Source organism: Lissotriton vulgaris, chromosome 12 (genome assembly GCF_964263255.1).
Source record: "Lissotriton vulgaris chromosome 12, aLisVul1.2, whole genome shotgun sequence".
Classification (NCBI taxonomy): Eukaryota; Metazoa; Chordata; class Amphibia; order Caudata; family Salamandridae; genus Lissotriton; species Lissotriton vulgaris.
In genome coordinates, this window is record NC_141700.1 from 152,573,585 (window position 1) to 152,586,628 (window position 13,044).

General features: G+C 44.3%; 1 protein-coding gene across 1 annotated transcript in view; it reads right to left on the reverse strand.

Moving 5' to 3' along the window:
* The window catches only part of IQGAP3 (IQ motif containing GTPase activating protein 3), a 313,154-nt gene that overhangs the window by 272,349 nt on the left and 27,761 nt on the right, over positions 1-13,044 (reverse strand). The window contains exons 2-5 of the mRNA XM_086947642.1: positions 4,139-4,226; positions 3,010-3,166; positions 1,490-1,567; positions 628-704 (exon numbers count right to left, since the gene is read on the reverse strand). Coding sequence (XP_086803768.1) covers positions 628-704; positions 1,490-1,567; positions 3,010-3,166; positions 4,139-4,226 — 400 coding nt within the window. The remainder of the gene's footprint in view (positions 1-627; positions 705-1,489; positions 1,568-3,009; positions 3,167-4,138; positions 4,227-13,044) is intronic.

Sequence of the window (13,044 nt, forward strand, 5' to 3'; positions counted from 1 at the left end):
CAACCAAATACCATTTTTAATTTGTCCACTGAACACTATCGCTAAACTAACAGACGATATCTGGGTGGAATTCCACTCAATTAAACGTGGCCAGGTATTGCTGCACCTAGAATTTTAAAATGCAAGGACTTAATATCGAATGATGTAACTAGGGTGAATATCAAGTCTGAAAAATTTTTGGAACGTGCTGCAGTGCAGTCTGACCCTATTCCACACAAGACCATCTTTAAGAAAAATGAGCATTCAATGTTCCTCTTCACAGACAACATCCTCTCCTTCCCAGTTCCACCTCATCTACCACCAGATTTCAGCAGGTGGTAAATATTTGCGTTAAAACACAAGTAATAGTGATTCCTTGCAGAATTCCACCTGGTGAATCCAAGTCCACACAGCTATTCTGTGGCGATTACCTCTTAATAGGTGAGCATATACATAGTGAACTGGCTGGGAACAAATTCCTTCCACAAGCAATGTATACCGTCACATATATATCCACCTAACTTGTAATTAGGGCATTAAAATTAAATGGTTACAAAATTATCAGTATCAGAAAAATGGTTTACGCAAGAAAAAACTAACTTTAGTAGAGCGGATTCTCAGGAATCTAAAGGAGAACAGCGATCTCACCTTAAAGCATGGATACAGTAGACAGCCCGAGGCATATTTTTCTTATCATAGATGTCTGTGGTTTCCGGCTGAAAAAGCTATTAAAAAAATTTATAATTTTTAAAAAGTACAAATTAAAAAAGGCATTGATTTTTAAAGAAAGAGAATAAAATAAACAATAACTGAGCTTACTTTTAGCTGAAAGCATAAGAGAAATTTCTACACAAGTACAGAGAGGAAAAATATATAGGAAGTGTTTTTTCTGGTTAGCTTAAACTTACAAAAATATTGCTACTGTTTTTTCCTCTATTTTGACTCCTCAGTGAAAAACAGCAGAACTCCGACTGGAAGACTGACTTTAGAGTCATACTACATACTTATTCAAATAAACCCATTATCAAATACAATTACCCTTTAGGGTATTTCCATTTAGCCCCATAAAGACTATGTGCATGCTGAAACCCTCAATATTTGATGTGAGCATGGACAACTCGCCCTCCTCATTACCCAATCCCATTATACTTACTGAACCCTACAATAACTCCTACATGGCACACTATTCAGACAAATGGCTGAATGCAGTCTACTACGTAGAACTTCCAAAGCACATAAGAGTTGTGGATCTAGGGTTGCTAACATGTCTTTGACATGGATACCATTGAGGTTTAAATGCAAAGCACATTATTAGGCAGTGAACACATCCCATGTCTTCCTCTGGAAGTCATTAAAATCAAGTCAACAAGCACAGTGAATAACAAGCACTAAACAATACATTTACAAAAAACAAAAAATATGTTGCACATGTTAACAAAATATTAACGAAATAACTTGGATCAAATTCCAACCATGTGTCGTAATTCAAGTGTCTTGTATAGTGCATTACCGATGGAAGGCCAATATGGTTCATAGCACTGCGCCAGTGGTTGACATTATCGGTATGTCGAAAATGAAGGCCAGTTGCCTAAAGGAAGATAACGCATATTAGATTGCATTTAAAATCACAGACAACTGCTTAAACAGACGTCTACCACATTTATTCAGCAAAACATGACATAATACTGTGCGATATTACATTTTGCTTGAATGTCTCACCCGAAACTAATTTGTAAACTTAATCTCATCTATATGGTCAATGGGTACATCTTCTGCTCCTCACCAGAATCATATTTTCACTGATAAAAATATAAATTGTGTGAATGAATTGCTAAAAATAATCTCAGTCACTAGTAATTTCTCTAAGCCACGTACGTCTTATTGATTTTTGTATTCTATGCGTCACTACACAGAGGAACCAACCATTGGTCCTGTCCCAAGATGAATAGTCCAGTCCACGCAAACACACTAGATCCCCACTGAATGAGCCCAAAAACACTGAAGAGCCCCAACAAGGCTGAAATCGCTATGGTGACGCTTTTGTCCTATGGAACAGAAAGAATCAGTTGTTGCAGATTAATTTCAAGCATTTTATAGGTCACTTCATGCAGTCCATTTTCAGCCAACAAGAAAAATGCATTGACAGGATATGAACTAGATATAGAACGTTTATTAGATCTGTAACTTACGACAGCATTACACTTCCATGTAGTCCTCTCATGCCAACAGACCTCGATAGCACGCAATTAAAGAAAGTGTGCAACATATGTCTTTTACACTAGAGACAAGCACAGTCAATGAAGGTGGAAGGATAACTTTTTAGAACCCTATCCAGCCCAAGCACCTATTTAGTGACCTTATTGTAACTGGAGTACAATGTTGGGCTTGAATGTTTACCTGGGTAATAGAAATCAGATAGACTGTTTGGAAGGTCAATTGGGTAGGTTCAGAAGAAGAATAAGCCAGCAGATAGAGCAAGTATTCTTGGACGGGTCAGGGGGGAATAAAACAGAATTAAATGTGCTTTTCTTTTTCTCCTAAGACACTCGCACTTGCGTTATAAACTTAAGAAAGCACAGATTTTTACACAGGTTTCAAAGGATTGTATGTGGTATCTTCATTTCTAGGGATCTGTCACAGAAGAGATTTAATTGTTAGAGAGCTCATTGGGTAAGAACATTTGCTGCAGCCAACCAAGACAAAAAATCGTTACACTTATATAGGTGTAGAGAGAATATAAGGGTAATGCAGTGCTACTAGTTCTCTAAATACATTGTTTTATATATGCATGCAGATGAATCTAGCATATACACCCACATGACTGCACTTTGTGATCCTTAAACATGTTTTCTACTCATTTCAAGTAGCTCCTTCTGTGACTTGGCAGCATGGGAACTGTGACAACCACACACATTTGATATGTTCTTACACCAGACATGCATTATCACCACTTTACTCTAGTTTAAACACTAATACAGTCAATTTAATTCCAGGTTTTTTGGTAAGTACATGTAAATGCTGACTATTGACCTTATATCGCAGCTGCTCACTGTCGTAGATCTTTTTAAGAGGTACAACATCTGGTGCAAAGAAGTGACCCAGCTTTGCCAAGATGACTCCATTCCGCAAACTTTCTTCCAACTCTGTTGGTGGGGGCAATTCTTCATTCAAACAAGTTTCCATCCAGCTATGCAAAGGAATTGGGGAACATACATAATTTTTTTTAAATATTGAACAACTTTATCAGAATGTAATCAAGATGAGCAGGAAGAGTTATAAAGCAGAGACACGCCTATAAACACACTTTTTTACCAATGACAATAAAGAAGATGCTACTTAAACAAAAAAAACTAAATGAAACATTTATATGGTGTGCCACGGTCTACTATTTTAAGCCTTTAGTGTCATTACAAGTATCGGAACCTCACTCAACCTTCAATGCTCTTTTATAACACTGTCTAAACCAATCATTTCCACTACATTTCAACATGCACTGAAAACGAAGCAAGCATTTTTATGACAAAGGAAGCAGACTACAAAATAAAAAGTGCATTTTTCAGAATTAGTGATAGAAAATATTGAAAATTGTTTATTCGTGGGTTCTAAATCCACTTCTCAAAAAGAGCCAATAATAATGCGTTTATAATTAATAGGAGGAAAAGAAGTGTTTATGCAGAAAATAATTCATCTAATTCACTTCAATAGAGTCATAAAATGGACAGGTCTATGTTTACAGGACACAATGTTCATTATCTACTAGGTTAACAGTTGTCAGAAATGGCATTACCACCAGCACATGGCCTGTTAGATGGCAGAGTCCGTCCCAATGCCGGGTCGCAAAAAATGGTAGGAGATCACAGCTCAATTACATAGAAGATACAGTGATGAAACAGAAAAAAAGTTCCAACAGTCATGAGAAATATATATGAAATGTGCACAATTGTGAATAGGGCTGGAGCTTGAGAAACTGGTCGATTCTTGGATCAACACAAAATAAAAATGCAGGGCGAGGCAGAGTTTAAGAATTTATCAAGTACTTGATTCTACCAGCAAACGTACACAAACATTTACAAAATACATGGAGCATTCCACATTTACTAAACACAGGATAAAATTCTCTAGGAAATAAACCATCAACCAATGTAAGCTGTGCACTAACCGTTTCGCTTCTTCTAGGTGGCAGAGGTACTGATAAGCAATATTCTGCCTCCTCTGCTCATCCATCTCATCTGCTGTAAGGCGCTCATCTAAAAAAAGAAATAGAACATGAGAAATTTAAAAAGCTGAATATTCGCCGTGAATTGGACTGACAAAATGAAAAAAGCCCCCAAAAATACACACACTCACTCTCTTCAGTTTCCACGCGTTTCTCTTCCAGAAAACTAGGCATGATAGTTTAAACTGCCAGCTCACTTCACCCTGGAAACTATTTATATATTACCCAGTGGCAGTCGCCACTGAGTAGTTATAGATCGGTGAGCATTTCCATAGAAAATGTCTTTTTTGTTTAGCCTATCATTTTGGCACAATTTGATGGGTCTTCACAAAACTCATCAAAAAGTTCTTTTTGCCTAGTTTGTGAATGGAAGGTTTAGAGGCGATCGTCAAGCAGGGGCCAAGAAAATAAAAATTGGAGATGGTGCCAATTGAAAAATTCCTTTGCATTTTCCATACACTTTGATCTGAAAAAGCAAGTTCAAAATATCTCAGGATAATATGAAGCATCATTAAGGCCATCACAGATACACCTAAGGGAGTTGTATCAAGTATGTGTTATATGTAACAATAACCCTATACCATACAGGTCACAGGTAGCCTAGTTTACCTTATCCACCAACCTCAGATTTAAGGGAACCTCTTCATGCAGTCTGTATACAACTATTCAGAGAAAACCAAATTCCTCAATGTCTGCTCCAAAACTAATGCCCTGCTATAGACAGCCTTTATCTGTATCAACCCCCTCAGTCACATAATCTACACTGAGAAATGAAGTTGATATGAGTAGAAAAGCATTTACTCTATGGAGAGAGTTTACTCTATACCACATTGTTTGTGGTGAATTTCTCATGATTTTCACTATCTGCAGAGTATTAAAAAGCATGTACTAAGAACAGTGTACACTATGCAAAACTTGTCCAAAGAGACTATCCACTTGAAATAACCAAGGTCTGAAGGTGATGAATATACTACCTGCAGCCTTCATACTGTGATTGAACACTTTACATACATCCCATCTTTTGAAGCAAAACATGCACATGTGTCAGTGCCTGGTGCACGCCATTTTTCTACATTATGTAGAAATTGTCAAGCAATGACGATTCGGTCTAAAAAGTCGAGGCTGCATACAATATTTAGTATCTTCGAAGGGAAACATCACTTACAACGCATTCATTACAACGCACTACCATTACAACGCAACCATTACAACGCAAACCATTACAACGCATTGCGCTGGGGGGCGCTCTAGGATAGGAAATATATTTAATTTACTATCCAACACCTTCCCTACTATCAACGGGGACTGGAGTTGGAATAGTAAATTAAATAATTCACTATCCAGCGCTTAAAAGCACTATGCGTTGTAATGGTATGCGATGTAAAAACCGCGTTGTAACAGCAGGCGTTGTAATAGCCTGCGTTGTAACGTCACCAATCCTCTTCGAAGTAGAATATTTGCCCTGTTGGGAACTTTTTCTGCTGAACCATAAAACTTGCTGAACCATAAAACTTGTGTGGAACATACTGGCCACAAGTTGACAACTGTCACCTGCGCACAGAGTTACTTTTAATATACAAAGATTTATAATGTGTTCAATACCTCAGCATACTTATGATGCATTAGGAGCACATGCGTTTTTTAAACATTCACAACCATTAGCTGGACACAACTGTACAAAATTAGGTGGAGAAATAATATGGTAGTGGAAGGAAGGAAGGACACTCTGGGTAGTTCCCAAGTTTAGGTGGAAAGCAGCTCCCTCCTATATAGAGCACCCTACAACACCATCGACACAAATTTAGTTTGCCTCCAATGTCCGTTTTTCTATGCCGGACGCATGAGAGAATAGCTCCTGGGCCAAGGTCTAGCTAACCTGCAGCATCCCCACCCTCTGTGGTCCATCCATCCAGTTCCCTCAGCAAAGGGCACTCCAGGCATCAGGAGCATACTAAAACACAGTTCCGGCACCACATCATTCCTGTGAGGCGGTACAATATCATGCTCCATCGGCCCCATTGAAAATGGCAGACCCTCATCCCTACAACACTTACTGCTAGTTTGCATTATCTGGGGGTGACAGCAGCATCGACCTTGACAACACACAGAGGCTGATTCCCGATCACATGGGGAATGGAAAAAACAATCCCAGGCCGGGTCCGGGCATACACTATCCTGGACTGCATGCTGTCTGGTGTTGCCGGGTTCTGGACCAGAGACTGCACGGATAGTGGTCTTCTGCAGTGCACACTAATTCTCAACATCGTGTGGTGCCCGTAGCGGAGGTGGTAGCTTGCGGATCGCCGCGCAGTCTGCCTTGACTTGCCCCCCAGGGAGATGAGGAAAAGGCCCGACACTCTTGGGGATTCGTGGCTGTCAGCACAGGGTGGGCCCGATATTGACCCACTGGAAGAGTGGAGGGGAGGCCCAACAGGAGGGGTCCCAAAGGTATACTCTGGCTGTGGTGACGAGAATTACTGAGGTGCCGTGCCTGTGGTCGCGTACGCTGCAGAACCTGTGGCGGAATAGGGCTGGGCCAGGCCTGCGTGGTGCCGCAAACGGGGTGGGCCCAGGAGATGTGAAGAGGGCACTCTGACAACCCTCGGGGGTACGGCAGGTAAAAAGGGCAGGGCCCTCCGGCCTAGTGGTGGGACACTGATATAACCACATTGCACTTTGAGGCACAGTCCATCTTAATACCCCTGAGGCACAGTCCATCTTAATACCCCTGAACTGACTGCAACCCCCCCCCCCCTTATACAACAAGCTAAGGGTCGCATGGGCAGGTCGCACTGCGGAGGAAAGTGGCTAGGAAGAATGCATGTGGCCGATGTGCAGCATGTGGTCCTAGTACGCAAAGCCAAGTTCCGGTGAGTGGCAGACCTATCTAGCTAGCACGGACACCGACAGCCCTACAAATAAGGCAGTGCCTCACACCCCCAACCTGTAACCAGCCTGGCCCTCAATTTCGCTCAGGGATCGGTTCTAACCAGCTTGATTGGAGGTAGCCCTACAAAGTCGACTCATGGATGTACAGGAAGTGTCAGGCCAGTGATGCAGAGCAGCAGGAATACATCTCACAACAAAGGGCTTACCACAGCCCCCCCCATCTACTTGTGGCATCATGAGACACACCAAAGGCTGAAACAAGGGATTCAGAGAGAGCACAGCACACCGAAGCGGACATCTCCCCAGTGGGCAGGGAAGAAGAACTGATTCCCCCACCACCACATTGGGCCCTCCTCAGGACAAACTGGATGTAATTTTCAAGGAAATTAGGGAGTCTTGCATGGTGTTGGAACAGCAATTGGGGTCCCTCGCTACAGATGCGCACAACAACAAAGTTCACAGACAAAGTGAATACCAATACAACGATGTTACAGGACCTAGCCCCTTAGTGGAGTGAACAGTCTGAAATTGTGGAACGGCTCCAGCATCAGGTCTCTGTGTTTCAAGACAGGATGGAAGACGCCGAGGCGCCCTCACACCGAAATAATGTCAGAATAATTGGAATGTCGGAGAATAGCGAGGGCCCTAATGCAACCGTATTTATCGACCTGGATGCACACAGTGGCGGACCCAGAAGGGCTCTCAGAGCTGTTCTGAGTAGAACAGGCACATAGGGTTCCCACAAGGAGGAGGGCACGGGGGCACCCCCCCAGCTCCATTGTAGCCCAAATACTCAATTACAAAGAGCGTGACAGGATTCTTCAATTGCACGTTAATAAACACCGCTCAAACAAGACGATGCAAGTGTCTCCTTATTTCCAGACTACACCCTCCACGTTCAGATACAGCGTTCCTCTTACCACCGGATCAGGCAACACCTCCAATCCCTAAATTTGAAATATACTCTACTGTACCCCGCCCGACTAAAAATCATAAAAATCATACACAAACAAAAAAGCACCTTCTTTGATACTCCTGCCAAGGCATGGGAGTGGATAGAACATACATTCGGTATAGACACAAGGAGGGCCTGAGGAGAAAGGAGGGACCACGAGGGCAGGCTCCCCAGTTAAAGACTCAATTCACACAAAGCCCTCGGGTCTGAAAAATCTAAGTAATGTCAAAGAAGGGAAACAAACTGACTTACAGGAGGGGGTTTCCCTTTTAAGGACAGTTTCCCTAACACACCAAAGGTGTAATGCTTCATCATGGGGAATCCTCCTCGCATCATGAATCCTAGTCATGATGCAGGCAACAACCCCCTCGCTGAAAGAGGGAGCTCAGGGATGTTTTCAGCAGTAAGGGGTATTCCTAAATCCAGTGTGAGCAAATGGATGGATGGATTGAAGGAAAATGTGCACTGCAAGAAAGTTGGTGAGTAAAGCTAGCTACAGGTTTAGCCCGATGAATTTTATTCTTGCTACCCTGTGCCAGGGTTAAAAACAGAAGGCAAAGAGTACGGCTGCAGACCAGTCTGCCTGCAGCCGTACTCTTTGGATGGTTTAACAGTGGTGCTTGGAAGCCTCTACCCTTCGAACATGGATCAAGACAACTTTCTTACCTAGGTGGGAACAGAACTTACCGACTGGACCATATACCGCTGGATATTAGGTGGGGACTTTAAAGTGGTCTCGGACACGAACTTGGATCGTTCACACTCCCCACTGTCAGCTGCGACCCCAAACCGACAAGCTAGAGCCCTTCATCACCGAGGGATGCATGGCATAGTCGAAACATGGGTATGCGCAAATATTCTTCTTCTCCAACACATGTGCTGCACACAAGGATAGATCGTATACTCTGCCGTCCGTCATTACTTAAAACAATCAAACACACAACCTTTCGCTAAAACACTCTCCAATCACAATTCATTGGAAGCGAGTATCTCCTGGGGACGAGGCCCCACCTTAATCCCCACATGGAAATGTGATCCCCGCCTCTAGAAGATGGTGCTTTTCGTGTCACTATGTCCTCAACCATCGACACTTATTTCCTAAACAACACTGATGCAGCCTCCTCTTAAATGACAGAATGGAAAGCATTCAAAGTGGTCATACGTGGGACAGAGATTAGCTGCGTTGTGGTAGCACGCCAGGCTATTAGCTGGTACATGAATAGGGTGGAGGAGGGCTTGGACACGCAGAGTACGGACAAAGCTAGAGAGCGCCGGGACTCCCGCACTGAATATGCAGAACTCCTTGAGCAGCTGTGTATCAGATATCTGCGAGTACACCCAGAAAGTACATCCCGAAGCAGACAGACCGGGTACACTATTAGCACAGATAATTAGAAATGCTCCTACCTTCACTCCTATACTCTAGAAGGTCACCACGATGCAAACCTGTGTAACTACTCAGATCGAAATCAATGAGGTCTTTCACGACTACTACAAATCTCTTTACTCGTCCCCACACCAGGTGGACCACCAGGTTATGGAGAGCTTCTTAGAGTGAGTCTACCCCAAACAACGGCAGATGGCAAGGTGTTGCTTTCAGTGCCACTAATAGGTGCTGAAATCCGTACCGCTATTAAGGAACTCCCTGTAACAAGATCCCAGGCCTAGATGGCCTCCAGGTGGAGTTTTACACAGCTTTCACCAGACAGCTTGCTCCTGGACTAGAAAGGCTATATCAGGAATCTTTACTAGCTAGGTCACTGCCTCCCATCACAGTGCAGGCACTGGTGGCCTCGCTGCCTAAACCTGGTAGAGACCAAACAGACATCTATGCATGGAGGCCTCCATCACTGCCTAGTATGGAATACAAAACACTCAAATTACTTACTGGTCGCGGGCCCCTGGCCCCTGGCCCCGATGAGCTTCCCATAGAGTTCCTTCGTTCCCATATGTCCACGCTGGGCCCACGCCCATTGGACACAATACACAATGCCCTCAAAAAGAAATTATTAGCCAAAGACTGCCGGCAGGCCTAGATTGTCCTCTTTTTAAAGCCTGGACGCCCACAGGAAGACCCATCCTCATACCGTCCTATTTCCCTAAATAAATTTGAATCCAAACTACTGGGAAAAGTTCTGGCCGATCGCTTGAGGACCTGCATTCAAGGCTTGATCCATCTAAATCAATCCAGCTTTATGCCACACCAAGCCACCGCCATAATATTAGCCGGGTCCATAATGCCATGGCATTGGCCCCAGAGCTGGGTCACCCTCCGGCCATACTCCTTGCCGATATTGACAAGGCCTTTGACTCTCTGAGGTGGGAGTACCTCTTCCACTTTTTTGGAGGTGATCAATTTTGGTCCCGCTTTTTAGCATACGTGCACCTTCTATATACGGAAACTAAGGCCTCTGTGCGTGTTGCTGGTCATCCCTCTCCCTTCTTTCCCATTAGCCGCGGCATGCGGCAGGGCCGTCCCTTGTGCCCACTCTTATTTGCCTTGGCAGTGGAACCCCTACCGGTTTGGGTTCGCCGGGACCCAGTGCTTGGAGGCTTTGACTGGTCGAGGTCACAACCTGACACTATATGCAGACAATGTCTTATTCTTCAGGACCGATCCATGGATCTCGGGCCCGGGTATCCTACCTGATCCTCCACGTCTTTGGTCAGACCACTGGGCTCCATACCAACCCCTCCAAATCTGTGCTGTTCCCAGTATGCAGTCAGCAAGGTAGAAGTACATGGGCATCTCAGCTAAAACACATAACAGATGTTTTCCAATATCTGGATATATATAGGTCTCCCTGTCCCACGACCGCATGGGCGCATAATATTAATCCACATCTTGCTGGCCTCCGAGATGAAACTTCCATATAGTCATCCATACCTCTCTCTCTATATAGGCGATCGCCGATTTTTAAAAAATGGTCCCTCTCCCCAGAGTGCTTTATCAGCTTCAAAGCTTTCCATATCATATCCTGCAATCATGGTTCGTGCAAACAAACACCATACATAATAAATTCTTATGAGGGGGGGGAGCAGTTAGAGTTGCACTATAGACCTGTGTGCAATCTACCTACTGCGGCAGCAGACGTATACTCGTATTATGTGGCTTCTCACCTTCTGGTCATTAAGGAATGGTGGTACAATATACCTACAGACCCGACGTTTGCTCTAGAACACACAGCCATGGATGGACGGACTCCCCTCCTCCAGTTATTGTACATTGCACAGAATCTTGACTCTCTACCCCAAACCAGCAGAACAACGATTTCGCTGTGGCAGTATATGGTCCGGCGGATGAGGTGGCACGGGCGCTTAGCTAAGACACCCCCCCTGTGGCAAGGTAATTACTTACGCCAGGTAGCAACATCAAAGGGTTTCCACCAGTGGGACCAGATTGGCATCGCCACACTGGGGGATGTCATGCGGAGCACTACCCTCAAGTCCTTCCAGCAGTTACAGGAGGAGTTACAGCTCCATAAAACTCAATTCTACAAGTACCTCCACCTAAGCCATGCTCTTATCCCATGGCCTTTTGAAATTTAGACGGCCTCCCAAAGTTCCAACCCTTACGGGTGATTTGGGTGCCCACCAAATTCGGCAGATGTATCAAACATGGACAACACATTCCACCACGGCTCTCCATAACACCAGGAAGGCGTGGCAAGACTATGTCGCAGACCTGACTGATGAGGATTGGGCGAAGGCAATAGCTAAACCCCGGGGTGCCCTCTATATACAGTCGTATTCAATTTAAATATGTCCATTGCTTGTATTACACCACGTGTCTCCATCTCTGAAAGAAGGGGGTTATTGCATCCCCTCAGTGCCTACGCTGTGAAAGGGAAGAGGGGACATTTTTTCACACAGTATGGAGCTGCACCGCAATTCAGCCCTTCTGGCACAGAGACTCGATCGACCTGTCTAAAAGAGGTGCTGTCCTGGGACCTCCCACATGACCCTAGACTGTTCCTGCTCCATAGCACTGATGACATGGGGGGGGGGGGGAATCAATACAAACACTTGCTCTTCCTTGCTCTCACAATCGCCAAGTGTGAAATTGCCCAGTTATGGAAGGGAACTTCCCCACCGACAATATGGGAATCGCGAAAGGAACTAGAACAAGCATTGGAAATGCAATAGGTCTCGCATTAGGAAAGTTTGACCTATTGGTATTGTAAATTGCACTTTTTTTATTTATGTGTTGGTTTTGAAAGTAGCAAAATTAATAGCTTTGTCAGTTACAATGTCAATAGTTTTAACTTTTGCAAATGTGACACCTATAGCATTTGTAATGCAATGTGTGTTGTATATACGTGACTTAGATGTATTGATATTACAAATAACAATGGCTTTTAATTTTGTAAATAATTAATACTTAAATAAAAGTTATTGTAATTTATAAGGCAATAGCTTAAACGTTTGTAAATAACTTTTGTGAAGATTATGTTCAGTGTATTTTATTGTGACGAAAATCCAAGAACATTGCATTTGCACCTACACACACACACAGAGATGTTGTGGTGGTGGATCTGGGGGATATGGTGGTGGTGGATGTGGTGGTGGTGGTGATGGATGTGGGGGTGGATGTGGTGGTTATGGTTGTGGATGTGGTGAAAGTGGTGGTGGAAGTGGTGGATGTGGTGGATGTGGTGGTGGTGGGTGCGGTGGTGGTGGTGGGTGCGGTGGTGGATGTGGTGGTGGTGGATGAGGTGGCGGATGAGGTGGTGGATGTGGTGGTGGTGGATGCGGTGGCGGATGAGGTGGCGGATGAGGTGGTGGATGTGCTGGTGGATGTGCTGGTGGTGGATGCGGTGGTGCATGTGGTGGTGGTGGTGGATTTCATGGTGGATGTGGAGGAGATGGTGGATGTGGTGGTGGATGCGGTGGATGCGGTGGTGGTGGTGGATGCGGTGGATGGGGTGGTGGTGGTGGTGGATGGGGTGGTGGTGGCGGTGGATGTGCATGCGGTGGTGGTGGATGTAGTGGTGGTGCATGCGGT